At 37.3% G+C, this 15,064-nt stretch overlaps 1 protein-coding gene across 1 annotated transcript; it reads left to right on the plus strand.

Moving 5' to 3' along the window:
- Nucleotides 1–331: 331 nt before the first annotated feature.
- LOC139737438 (allatostatin-A receptor-like) lies at nt 332–2,204 on the plus strand. The gene is made up of 2 exons (XM_071648114.1): nt 332–886; nt 1,746–2,204. Exons 1-2 carry the CDS (start codon nt 332–334, stop codon nt 2,202–2,204), a joined length of 1,014 nt encoding a protein of 337 aa, XP_071504215.1.
- The last annotated feature ends 12,860 nt before the right edge of the window (nt 2,205–15,064 follow it).

Below are 15,064 nucleotides of genomic sequence, written 5' to 3' on the forward strand. Positions count from 1 at the left end.
TGATACTGTAGAGGCTCGGGGCAAGACGTTGCCTAGTTCCTTCTGAACTCGCGAGCCCTGTATGGCGCACTTGCATGCAGAGGTGGGAGTGTTACCAAGTCTCAGCTGCTCAGTCACTGCACTAACTAGTTCTGATTATGAAGATCGAAGCAAGACAATCATAGAAGTAGTATGTTGTTACGAGTACTTATACCAACCTATTCTCGCCCATAGATTTACCAGAACTTGGTGGCTTTAAAGCGATAGGGCTATATACATATCAACAGATTTATTAGGCCTATTATTCAAAAATCAAGTTTCTTCATGCTATGAAATAATATTGGTCATGACAATGACGAAAGCAATCTCTATTCATGCAGTAGTAACGTCAACCAGTGCGTATGGAGATGATACTTCCCTGCGACCCGTTGGCTGGACTCTCCTGCCATTTCGCTGGACATGGTGGGTGGCCTTACAGATCTTTTCCGCCGTCCTGGGTATCGTTGGTAACGCAATCGTCATCGCTGTTATCGCCAGCCGTCGCTCCGAGACTCAGTCCACAGGCATCCTGATCAAGGCTCTGGCCGTCGCTGACCTCTTGACCTCCGTCTTCCTCATCCCGATACCAACGGCGATGACAGTGCCGTCTACCGTACTGGGAGAGTTCTACTGCCGCTTCATCTATCCATTGTATCACCGCTGGGTTACCGTCTACGCGTCCATATACATCCTGACCGCAACGTCGGTGGAGCGGTACGTCGCGGTGGCTCATCCGATCTACTTCAACCGCTTCGTGACAAAGCGGAACGTTCATGTCCTTGTCGGGATTCTCTGGTTTCTCGCAGCCATCGTCAGCGGGATCGGCCGATTCACCAACATCCTAGACCACAAGACACACACCTGCCAGGTAAAAGGTTGCATGAGACAAACTTTGCTGTTCAGCTAGATGTCCGGAACAGTGAAGCGTACTTAAAGTCAATAGTGTTGAGAGTTTAGCTATTTGGAAATGTCTCTTACACGCAACGGAGGAGGCCTCAACCTCAACACATCTGTAACACTGTTGAATTCAAGTGTAAGCTCCCTTACTTAGGATAGAATATTAAGACTGGTTCCATGGCATTTGCTTCTGCGACAATTGCTCCTATGAAATATCTGCACGCTAAGTCAAATATTGATTCTAACCACAAGCATAACCCGAACCTAATCATAATCCTCACGTCACTGAACTATACCTGAAACCTTATCACAGCCCCAACCCTAACCCTAAGTTCTTAGAGAAAATAAGACAGGAGCAATTGTCGCAGGAGCAAATTCTGTTTCACCATTGAAATAATTATTGATTGAGTCTATATGAAAAAAAAAAAAACAGGCAAACAAAATCTAAAAGGTTTAGTGCCGATGATTCTCATTCACCAAACCAATAAACAGGTAAACGCATGTCAGTCCAAGGATGTGACAGCCGAGCCTACTACCTAATTGATTAGTCTAGTGGGATCGCATGGCGATTAATGCTCGCCCGGGTGTAATTAGCAAGTAATAAGTTTGACCCTCCATTAGAATTTTGTATTCCGCAGAACACCATCCGCCTACTGGCAAAATTGCTGCCATACCGCGACAAGGGATATTGAACCAAGGATGTTTGGTGTGATTGATATATAGGGCCTATAGCCTATAGCATAGTGTTCTCAACCGACTCCCTTTCAGTGTTGTTCAATTTTTTTTCTCTCTCTCTCTGGAAGACCGATATTTTCTTCTAATCTCGGCAGGTGAAGTTCTACTCCTACGCCGGTCTGATCTTCACCGCCATCTACCTACTCTCCTTCGGCCTCCTCATCCCCGTCGTCATCATGTTCGTGTCGCAAGCCCTCGTCGTGTGCAGTCTTCAACGACAGTCGAAGGTCTTCAAGCAGCAGGCCAACAACTCGACGGCCCCGTCCTTCCACCTCGTGGCCCGCAAGCGCGTCATCCGGCTCATGATGCTGGTTATTGCCGGCTTCGTGATCTGCTGGACCCCTATCCAGCTCTACGTGTTCCTCTTCAGCGTAGGGGTGACGCCCCGGAGCCTGTTCTACGGGACGCCGCTCTTTCAGACGTTCATCGTGCTCGGATTCTACAACTCGTGTCTGAACCCCATCAATTACACCATGCGACATGCCAAGTTCCGGATGGCCGTTAAGGACCTGTTCTCTCATACATCAAAAACGTCTACTGGCCCGGTATTCTGAATACCTTGATGAAGTTGTGAGCAGATCTGAAAACGTCTTTTAATCATGCAGAAATACGGAAGTTTCACATTTTCATCCAAAATATTTCAAATGTTGTTTTCTTTTAATTCTTTGGTAACAAACAAGCCAGCCACTTAGAATGAGAACAATTTCCCTCAGCTTAGCGCAAGAAGAAAAACGATTCAATTACATACGTAACCCCGGCCAGCCCATCCCCACCTATCAATAATCGTTAAACCGACTTTCTATCCAATCTATCATGCGTTTCGAAATAAAATAAGTGAAAACATAAATAGACAATGGAGAGGTAGTATGTCTTTTGCAAACTATCATTCACCTGGAAAAAAAAATCTGAGATAAATCATGAAAATATCAGCTGTTCACATTGTTTCCTCCAATCATACACGTGACGCTGTGTGAGCCAAATTTTATATTAGGTTTCACATCAAGCGAATTAAGCTGTCTTTTCTTCTGCCATTGGTACCGATGAACATCTTCAGGAATTGATAATTGTAAATTCATATTCTAGATCGCATTAATTTTTTTTTTCAGAAAAACATCAAATTAGTGTCGATATTGATTTTTGCGGGCATTCTCGTGATTGCCACATTAAATGTCATTAAGGAGCATTCAATTTCGCACTCGAGACAGAGAATAGGCATTCATGAAATTGAAATTGAAATGCACTCGAAAGTATTTAAAGGACAAGTCCACCTTCATATACATAAGGATTGAGAGAATGCAGCAATATTAGTAGAACACATTAGTGAAAGTTTGAGGAAAATTGGACATTCCGTTCAAAAGTTACGAATATTTTAAGTATCTGCGCAGTCACTGCTGGAAGAGAAGACTACTACAGTGTATGATGTCACATGCGTACAACTCTATAAGGAAAATAAAAAGAGAATTTCACAAAACTTTACTTTTTGAATAAAGTGCACATTTCTTCGACTTGCTACTGATGTATGTTAAGGGTAATATTCCCCCTGCCTTCTGAAAGAGAGAAGTCGAGTGTTCTTTTGTTATGCGAGAAAAATGGAAATATGTTGAATTTTCTTTATTCTTTCTTTATATCGTTGTACTCATGTGACATCACAAGCTATAGTAGTCTTTTCATCCAGCTGTGACTGAGCAGAAACTTCAAAAATTCATAGCTTTTTAACGGATTGTCCGATTTTGCTCAAACTCTCACTGATGTGTTCTACTAATATTGCTGCATTCACTCAATCCACATGTCTATGAAGGTGAACTTGTCCTTTAAGATAATGAATGACCGAGAAATAAACTGAAGTACAACTTCTTCAGTGTGGCAAATATTCTCAAATAAATACACGAAGTATGAATTATATCAATCAGCCTTGGAAACCGATTGCAAAATCCTATAATTATGAAGCCAATCCTTTAATATTTTTTAAATTCAATTTCATTTATATAGTTTCGATTTAAGCACAAAGTACTTTGATTTTTTTCCGTCATCACTGACAAAATTGAATCTTTGCCTTCTGTGAGTGTGTGGGTTTTTGTTTTTTTTTAATGACGTTTACGAATACTTTCTATCAAAATTCAACTTTGCACTTTAGAAACGCCCGCATCAAGCGCTCATAGTATAAATGTTATGTTATTGCAACGTTGTCGCTTTTCTCGACTGACGCGACCAGCAGTTTTTTATAGATACAAAAATTCAGATTTGCATCCGTCCACATGATGGACTGCTATGAAATGTCGTCAACTAAAACCTGCGTATGCGCGAAAGCGTGTTAACCGAATTAAATGGAGAAAGAAATGAAAACCATAATGTCCCACAGGAGAGTGTGGGGTGTATTCGTGCTATACTGATCAATTATGAATTCGAACGCTGTTTGTTTTACCACATAGAATTGCAATTTGTTTAAACTGCTTAACATTTGACATTATGATTGCTATCTCCTGTCTATATCGGGACTCACGTTACCAAAATTTGTTCACGCTATAATGTTGTTACTGTGTTATTGTGTGCTGTTAGCATAGTCTGGGTGCCAGAAGGCTGTTTTTCCGTCCACCCAATGTGATTGAGTGGTTTTACCCTCTTTCGAGGGTAAAGTGAATCCGAAACTGGATGATCTAACTCTAGACGAATAACTATCAAAGTAATGAATATTAAAACATGATATGTGGTAGTGCCCTAATGGATGATTCATTTCTACAAACATTTCAGTGGTGAAAATTTACCCAATCAGCAGAAATTGTATCTAAAAATAAAATGGCAGTCACAATGGTAATTTGTGCATGATATCCCCGTATGTATACAGAATGTGTTCACGCCTACTACGTTTGCCTCCACTGAAATAGTCGATATTAACATCTTTTTTAAGAGAAGAAAGTCTGACATTTTAAGAACACAAAATATAATTGCGTAATAACTCTATTATACACAAGAAGCATTAAAAATGGCTTTCAGAATGGCCGCTACGATGGCAAAATTAAGGGCTAAAATTTGACTTTAGCACCTGTGCCCTGTTGCATAAAACCCTTACCGCTGGACTTACCGCTCCTTTCTAGCGGTAAGTCTTTAAATTAGCGGTAAATTTTATAATCTTGATGCTGATTGGCTGTGACGCCTAATTTTGACGGAAGTTACCATTGAAATTCAACGGTAAGTTTTATGCAACGGGCCACTGGACTATGATTACAATAGTCGCGGCAGAAAGATGAATATTGGATGTACTTATGTGTCGTTATTCCTTGTTTGCAACACTTATATATCGAAGACCAAAACCTATACAGGAGAATAGGCCAAGCTCATTGTGTGCCTCTTAAATTTATCTAAAGGAACAATGTTCACTGTAGTTCATGCATGCTTCTCTACACGATGTAATTTGTGTCTGTAAAAGACTGTTCAAAAGCATCATATTAATAAAGTACGATTCTGCGTTTTTGCACATTAAATAATATACCGTCAAACATTAATTATTCATCCATCGCATATATAGCCTATAAACTGCAATTGATATTCCTCCGGTACCGTCATGTACTCAACACCATTCATTCAAGAAACACTGCTTGCTCGTTGAAAGAAGCGTGAAATGGATATGCTAGCCAGATTCGAATATCTAACTCAGTATTTCCCACACTGCCATGTTGTGTCGCACCGGTACTGAATGACCTTGAAATGTAAATTGATTGCATTCCGTCTGGCAATGTGTGGGTGTAGGGGCCTACTTGTATGTGTCTGAATCTATTTCTGCAAGTTGAGTGTCTGTTCTACTTGTAACGACAGAACAATTAGCCAATACACTGTAGCCTATATTTTGTAACAGAAAGCGATCTTCTACTATACTTACAATGAGAGTAAGTATCCGCTCTCATATTAAAAGCTAGGATATTGCAAGCATAAACTATCTCAAAGTGGGGATGGCAATAAAAGTGTACTTCGACGACTGCTCCACGCAGAATTCAATATCTTTGGAGTGACCAAGAGAGAGAGAGGGAGAGAGAAGGAGAGAGAGAGAGAGAGAGAAATCATTATGACGCATCTGGCCTTCAAATTTAACATTCGTTACAACTTTACACACCATTGTACGCAGAGAGAAGAGCGAAAAAAATATGGCGTCACCAACTTTTCAAGTAACTACTTCACCCCCATTAATGTCGTATCAGAGAGTATTATTACATGCATGTCAAGACTTCTAAAGCATGCAATAAATAGTTCTTCAGAGTCCTCATTATCTTTTTACCATTAGATACACCTACTTTTTTTACCATTTCCATGCCTGTTTTTTACATACGCGAGATGCAAAATTTCACAAGCTGGTAGACTATAAATAGATAATGATAAGAAGACTTTAATCGATGTTCACGGTATACACGGTGTAGTTTTACACTTCACCAAGTTTAATATTGTAATGTCGTTTGTCGGTACCTTGATTCACACACATACACACCTATTCCTTATCAGTCTTTATCTTCATATATTCAGTTAAACAAGAGAATGGTTTTATTGCTGTTGCTTCTTTTTTGAGTACACCTATAGTTGTGATAACTATTCCTGCGCCTTTAAATCAATACATTGTAAAAAATAAAAAATAAAAAAATAAGAATTTAATGCAAATACATTTACAAAATAGAAAAGAGAAAACTATGCCAACGAAGTGCAGCAACGTGCACTGGCGGTGCTGCGGGTTTTTTTTTTTGTTTGTTTTGTTTTTTTTTTGGTTTTTTTTTTTTGTTTTTTTTTACAGTATTTTTAGACGCGTCACAAGATAACAGGTAAGGAGATTACGAGTATGCGTTGTCATAATATTGTCATTTTCCCCCTTCCCTTTGAAAGAAAAAACAAGCAAACATCTGGAGGTAATCCTCCCTGCCCAGCTTAGTTCTTCCATTAAGATGTCCAGCAACAAAGAGCATGAAGATCGTTTTTCGCTGGGGAATTGCATTTCGAAACTTCAAAAAACAAACAAACAAACAAACGCCAACGTTTACTGCATCGAGACAGCGATGCTCTCTCCGCCAACGCTGTCCTAATGCGAGTCGTCTTACAGGCCTTTATAGCCTGTAAACACTGCCGAACAATCGGTATTCCACACTTGCAGGTATTCATGATCACACTCAAGTGGCAGGGCTGTTGAAGAGCGAAAATATCTATATGTCACTAAGAAGTGTCCCTCTCTATGAATAATCCCACGTGGGTTTCAGTGATTACTAACCGTCTTTCCTCCGCTCCTCCAATCATGGGCAAGGTACTCTTTCTTCAACCTGTCCTCCCTTTGCCTCTCCATGTACCTCTTCTTTCTTTTTATTTTTTTCTGTTTTCGTTTCTTCAACTTCTTGCCCATTTTACATTCATTCCATCAATGGCAAGATACCTGCTCTTTAAACTTACATTTCTCTCGCGTACATTTTGCTTACATTTCGAAATGCTTTACGGCTGTGAGTGGTAACCTTTGCTGTTCTATGTAAGATAGCATAATATCCAGTGCAAATATGTTTGTTATAATCCGTACTGACTGAAAACAAAAAGCAACGTATGGGATGAATGTGAATCCATATAAAAATAAGGTTTAGTATGTTTATGCAACAACCACCAAGCATGTAGTTTCGTAAAGTTTTGTTTGGTATAGGCGCTATAGACCGCATTCCCCACTTCTTCGTTCTTAAGCATGTTCTTTTCGTTCGTTTCCTGTGAGTTGTATACCATGCACTGTGCAGTGTCACTTTACACCTCACCACGGCACCTCCCTGACCGCACATACTTTGCATACCGTCTCAGACAACACCAATAATAAATTGCAATGTGTTATTATTATCTATTCATGCTCCCGTTATTACACACACACACACTGTATTAGTTTGTCGGGATTTGTGGCGCCCGCCTGTGTGTGTTTTACATCTTATTTTATTTCATTTTTTTTTTTGAGTAAATGTTTTCGGGCCTTTTCTTTGTATACAAGTAAGCTTGTAATGTTATAAATACATCATGCCAACATCTGTTAAAGATAACATAATGTTTACATCAGTAATCACTAGCTGGATCACAGGTCTATATACATTTTTTTAAATCCCAAATTAGTTGATTTTATTTCCCTTTGTGACCTTTGTGATTTTACTCAACTGTAATAAATGTCTCATTAGTCGTTCATTCAAAATCGCATTTTTAAATAGAAGTGTATTTGTATATAAATAGTTATTGTAATAAGGCCCATATTGGTTATCTTTATGTTTATGTGCGGAAGTATTGTATTGTTTTGCATGTACACCCATGCAGGCCTACCATTTTTATTTTCTCGATCAATATAAAGTAATATATATATATATATATATATATATATATATATATATATATATATATATATATCGTCGGTTGAGAATGATAAGGGCGTTAAGTGACCACAAAACCCATTGTGTTCGAGAAGACTTAAAGCCCTTGTCATTCTCAACAGACGATATATATATATATATATATATATATATATATATATATATATACTGTTGCATTTCCGCGGGGATGCTACCGCATATGGATGAACAGAAAATGGAAATCGTTAAATAGATGAGGCTTGCTTAATACACCATCTGCCATAACTCACACTACGCAAAGTAATCACACAAATATACATGTTACTCATTCTTCTGAACAAGATGAACATAGAGACACGTAGTTTATTGTCACGACTGTCATTTATACAGCTCTTTACTAGAAAAACATACAAACAGCACGAATATTCTAACAATGCAATACCAATAAGACCTCACATTGTGAACACTCATTATTCAAGTACTTTTTATACTCTGAAATCTCAAAATAAACTGCAATATAAAATGTCATGTTCTTAAAAATAGAAAAGTCAAATTTTCGTGATTTCATACAAGTTATTGGAAGAATGCAAATGCTCAAAAGCCCTCAGACAGCCTATACATCCGCGTCATTACTGCGTATTATAGGGAAGAAAATTAAAACATGTCATTAAACACGCTTCATAACAACCACGTGGGCAGGTGATTCTCCCGCACGGGTGCCAGTACCAACTGGGAGATATAATGGCTCCGGCCTTGGGAAATGTCAAAACTGAAATAATAACAATGTTAATGATAACAACAACAACAATAATATTAATAATAATAATAATAATAATAATAATAATAATAATAATAATAATAATAATAATAATATTAATAATAATAACGATGATAATAATAATATCAATATCATTATTATTATCATTATCATTACTATTATTATTCAAGAGGCTAGTCTGTTTGGACAACTTTTATTGAAAGATCTCTTCCATTCAGTTGAACAGTCATTCTTCAATCTTAAAACATCCGGGTCAGAACTGATCCGGAACTGGGTCCGTTAGGGTCATACACCGTTCCGGGTCAGAAATGACAAGGAATGGGGTCAGATATGACCCCATTCAGAATCATGAATTGGGTCAGGGTGACCCCATTCGGGGTCTTCGTGACCAAATTCCAAGTCATTTTTGACCCGGAACGGTGTGTGATCCCAACGGACCCAGTTCCGGGTCAGTTCTGACCCGGATTTTTTTAGAGTGTTCCTTCACGACAACACTCAAACTTCTAAAAAAGTGCAATTTGTCATTGTTGTCTTCAAAATTCATGAACTCAGTCATACATGGCATTTGTCAACGTAATTAGGTACCAATATTTAAAAAAAAAAGATGACTTCCCCTTTCCTCACAACCAATGTTGTGCTCGCCAGCGCTGAAAATTATGAAATAGTAGCCCTCCAAAGTTGGACCAACTTTTTTTTTCTCATATCCGCAATGGTAGCGTTTCACTAGTAGGCCTATACAGTCATGTACAATTATTACTATCACGTAACAGAGCTACTGCACTCATTTGTATTTTTTTTCATTCAATTTATTCATTCATTTATCATCTCATTCTTTTATCTATTTTTTTTTAAAGGAAACATCCTTCTACCGTCACAGGATCAATGCATCTGGTTGAATTATATACCTGCATGTCTCCACAATATGCCATTTTATGACAGAAATCTAATACCCTGGGTTGCAAAAGGGGCACATAAACTTCAATAATTGTATTCTGTCACACAATCCTTTTTTTTTTTTTTTTGGACCGACATTTCAGGACGTGTCGAACAAAGTTATACCACACATTTGCGATGAATAAAGCGAATGTTACGTCAACAGATCATTCCACCATAATATATACGAAATATGACCTCCCTCCTCATACATGACAAGGTACAAACCCGTTTTCAGTGTTCAGCCTCTTGTTAGCATATTAATGACGTGCGAGTAATAAACTCCGTAAATAATGCGAAACAATATTTCTGATCATTTGTACAATAGTGTTAGAACTGTATTCAAACGAGGTAAACAATATATCAACCAATCCGACCTGGCAGCAAAAATCCGCCATTACTGCGGTGTCCCATTCGCGTGTGCATACTTATGAGAATGTATGATATACAAGTACTAGTACATGGCACCCGGTTCGCGTCCGCCGCAATTTATATCATGCATTCATGATCAGCATATACGCGTGCGCAACTGTGACACCGCAATTAATGGCGGCGTTTTGTCAAGTCGGATCGACCTATTAAATAGGAGTGGCCGTTGTAACTCAGTGGTTAAGACCTAGCTCTATTAACTCGTGAGGTCACTGGTTCAAGTCCCCTGCCAGTAGTGGCTGTATCTTGGGATATTTAAGGCAATAACATCTCTAGTCTCATTTTCCTGCTCATTGTTTAGTCCTTCGAAATTAAAAACATTCTAATCCATGCAGGGTTTGTGCTTCAATATCCATCACAGAATAAGCGAAATTAACAAGTATACATGATGGTTAACGTATTGACATTCCATCAGAAGAAATCTCTTTAAAGTACGAATATGAGTACACTATGTAATCTATAAAATGGACCGCCTTTTAATTCTAGTCAAGAACTTAACCTTGAACTTCAAGTGGGGGGACTTATCCACTACTCGTATAACCAGCGACCCTACTGATTTTGTTTTCTATACAAATTCAATCGTTACCATTGATTGACAATAACTACTAATAGCTTTACTTCGCGGGGTTCCTTTCCGTACCCTCTAAAAAAATCGAGTGAAAAATTTCACTCTTAAAGGAGTGAATACAAAAAAGAGTGAATTTTGAGTGAAATTGGAGTGAATTTTGAGTGAAAATATTCATTTTCACTCGTTTTAGAATGACGTCAGGGATCACTCCAAAATCTTCGAGTGATCCCGGAGGTCACTCCAAAATGAGTGAAAATGAACATTTTCACTCGAAATTCACTATAATTTCACCCGAAATTCACTCTTTTTTGTATTCACTCCTTTAAGAGTGAAAATTTTCACTCGATTTTTTTTTTAGAGAGTACTGAAGTCGATCACGAACTATAGTATAAGCTGGATAAGATATGCAGTTCTCCTTAAAACCTTTAATAATTCCTGATAGTATTTGAAAGCATTTCGCATCGCACGCATACAACCGTCTATCTCCAGGTAATGATGCGACCAAATCGCCGGGTCACAGTGAAGTCATCCAAGCTACTTTACATTTAGATTATGATTATTCCACACGTGAAGGTGAAAATCCGATCAACTTTGAAGTTGACCTGCAAGTAAGTAAATGAGTCCAATAAATTAGAAAAATAAAGCGAATCTGATGGAAGATCAGCTTAAATTTCCTTGGCCTCAGGCGTGTAATAAATATCATTGAATTTGACCTCGCTCCGTCAAAGAGCAATATTGGTTCAATATACTGAATATTGGTAGACTGTATGCTAATTACCGCGATTAGAGGAAGTGGCGTGTCTCCCAATGTCCTGCACGCAAACTTTCGTTGGATTTCCGTGTGTGTATAACATACACGTGTAACTTGTAGATTTTTTTTTTTCAGTCATTATGAAAGACTCAATAATTATACTTTGTATGGTACCTCGACACTGGCGACTTCTAAACACTCAAATGTACACCTTAATAGGGAATCGGTTGGGTAGCTGCTGACAACTCAACGAGTTCACCTGTAATCTGTATGATATCTTTGGGAACGAGACATATTGGAAGATGGGAGTTTGTGGCCAATATTATTTCGTGGAAACCCGTTGACCGTGGAATTTCATAACTTTCCTATTCAAAAACTTTACTCTGTCGACAGACATCTATTCCAAAGCAAAGTGTCCCTGAAATTTCACAACTTTCTGATTATGATATTATGTCCGCTTTATTTTCAATGAAACCTTAGAATTTCTGTGCATTCAATAATTCTGAAATCAAATGATTTTCTGATAAGTGTCCGATTCCCAGGAGGCCGTGTACAGTTCTGTTCACTTAGATTTACTGTCATTACGAGAAACAACACAAAATTAGAATTTCATTTCAATCTAAGAGAAAAAAAGTGTAATCATCTAGCGTGAACTAAAGTAAGAGAATACAAGCTTATACACGAATCTATGGACTAAATCAAATAACAGCAGATTACATAGTACATTCCTACTTATGAGTTTAAGCATGCTGGTGATCACAGAACTGTATAGATACATGAAACTTAACATCCAAATGATGATACACAGAACATAGCTATTTGAAAATTAAATTATCACATAGTAATTTATATCACCGCAAACAGGGTGGTCCACATGGGATTTGAGCATGGCGCTGCAACATGTTCGATTTCTTGTGCAACATTCTCAAAAGTATAGCAATTTACTATGCAACATCCTCAAGAATTGGCAACATGCTCAAAGTAAAATGTGATCAACATGTGCAAAACATGTGCAAAACTTGAGAAACATCAAACTACCACTGATACTTCGAAACTTTGTGGGCAAAACAGGAGAAAGAACATCAAACGCAAAGCACCACAATGGGAAATACAACTTAGTATTGAAGTGAAGTGAAATGAAGTGTACTTTGCACACATTATTATATAATTCATATACTGTATTCTCACATTCAAAGCCAGCAACATGCTCACATTTCAAGTTGTGGGCCACCCTGGCACAAAGATATAACAGTGGAGCAACCAGTTGGGGACAGCCTGTTATACTGTAGGAATAGCGCAATCATCAGTATCACCAATATTTGTTATTTTTAAACAACCATCCAAAAAATTGAAAAAAAAAATACACCAATTACATTTCATGTACAATTTAAGTCGTGACAGATACATATTTTGTTTTAAAGCAATGGTAAGTTATAAGGCATTGAAGAAAAGCGTCTGCGTGTACCAAAGACTCTCAAAGTTACAAATTGTGTCAGACAAAAGTATATGTTACTTGTCATAAACGTGGATGACATAACACGTAACAACAAAATGGTCCTAAGAACCCACATTCAACATACAGTATATAGGTAAAAGAATGACACACTATTGCACTACAAATAAGAAATAAAGCATAGTTTCAAGAGATAGAATATATATAAATAGAAGGTTATGCATGGCATATCAAAGGACAATATGAAAGAAAATATTCCACTTCAAATAATGTTATGAGTTGCATATGGGATATCTACTCGGCACAAATTTTATTTGTGGAGGGGGTATTAAACCACTTGAGTACAATGTCATGTGCTGTATATGGGATATCTACTCTTCATAAACTTTGTTTGTGAAGGGGGCGATGATTTCATTAGATGGTTACAGCCTCTCATCACACTTTGTGATATCAGGGTAAAAAGTAATTGAATCTGAATCAAAACATTCAATCCATATAACCCTGTCATTCTAAAATGCTTTCCATATCTGGCAAGTCTCATTTCTGTGCTGCTTTTAAAATGTGTGGGAACTTCCCATACATCAACATATCAGCTAATCACCTGAGCATGATTGTCCTTTTTTTATAATTATTAAACCACAACAAATCGATATTCCAATATGTTTCTAAGAAACGTTTGGTAGCTTTAGAAACGTTAAAGTTTTACATCAATATATGCACCAGTCAAGAAGGACTGGAGACGATATTGAAATCAAACAAATATATATGTGGACTTTTGTTATTACAGGGTAAAAATGAAACACTTCACACAAGCAGCCATGTAGGCCTATCTGTCTGACATTATACCAAACTCATGCACATAAATTTGAACAAATTATTTCTCACACCAAATCATACGAGAGAAAGAGTATAATTTTGAAATCAGAACTGGCAAACATTGTCGGTGTAATTTTGTACTTGCACACTAATCAATAAAGCTTATCATGTAAACATATCACGCTATTATATAATCTCGCAATAACAAACTGCTGAGGTCTTTCTTCTACATAAAGGAAAAAAAATCTTCTACAAACGTAATGATTACATGATGAAGTTTGCATACTATATAAATATTTGTTCACACTGTAAATCATAACTGAGAGATCCTTTGGAGGTGACAAAAATGTTTATATTTTGGTTGTGAACCCCCGCAAAACCAACTTTCATACACGAAAGTAACTTTTCTTCTTTTTCTCTCTGAAATAAACATGGAAGTGTAATGAGTCTATTGTTTAGCATGATTCTGCTAATAATGTAAAAGCACTAACTGTAGTTCTACAGTTTGCATATTCTTACATTAGTTCAGCAGCACTTTATACCTATACCATACTATAATATACTATAATAAAAAATAACATACACGTGCAAGACTAGATTGTGGATTCTTTCATGCATCATTTTCATTTCAAAGCCTTTATGACTGTCTGATATAATTTAACTTAATGAATAGCTTAGATATTGAGGTAAGGCCCCTAAAAAGGGATTAAAACAGCCACAACCCTGCCAATTAAGATAGATAATTCCAATAAAAAAAAAAGGTCATCAGCTTTCATTGAAATAAAAGCTATAACATGCATACCCAGATCTTTTAGGTATAACAGAGTATGGCCTTACATTGCTTGAGCTCTGATTTTTGCAGTGATATGCATTTCCTTACAAGGATGATTGTCTTTTTTTACAGACATATTGATTGCAAGTCAGATTAAAACATAGGCAACTAATGTCCACTCACAGACACAATTCAAAAATATACAAACACTGGCATAAGTGGATTTCTAGCAAAGTGTACAAAGACTCAAAATCTCAGCATAAATATTGCCACATTTTGGGAAAAAAGCCTGTTCACGTATTTCACATGATGTGATAAAAGAATTGCATAAAAAATATCAGTGAGATGGGGGAAAAAATCATAACCTTGCCTTACAAATTCATCAGTTATAAAAGAGTTGGCACCCAAATTTCTTGAGAACATTCAGTTCCTGGAAAGCCCAATATTTGAATGCATTGCTGCATTATGATTGACAAATCACACTAATAACTAAGCACTGGTACAAAACATTCGCCAAATCAGTTTGAGCAGCACTTTCAAAGTGTTCACAAATTTAAATACTGCAAATTATTCCATGCTTTGGGT

Source organism: Diadema antillarum, unplaced genomic scaffold (genome assembly GCF_040938485.1).
Source record: "Diadema antillarum isolate AM-2024a unplaced genomic scaffold, OU_Dant_1.0 seq00000693_RagTag, whole genome shotgun sequence".
Lineage (NCBI taxonomy): Eukaryota > Metazoa > Echinodermata > Echinoidea > Diadematoida > Diadematidae > Diadema > Diadema antillarum.

Coding starts and splice junctions, on each gene's coding strand:
- LOC139737438 (XM_071648114.1), top strand. CDS start 332: ATGACGAAAGCAATCTCTATTCATGCAGTAGTAACGTCAACCAGTGCG. Junction 887..1,745: donor ACAAGACACACACCTGCCAG/GTAAAAGGTTGC, acceptor TAATCTCGGCAG/GTGAAGTTCTACTCCTACGC.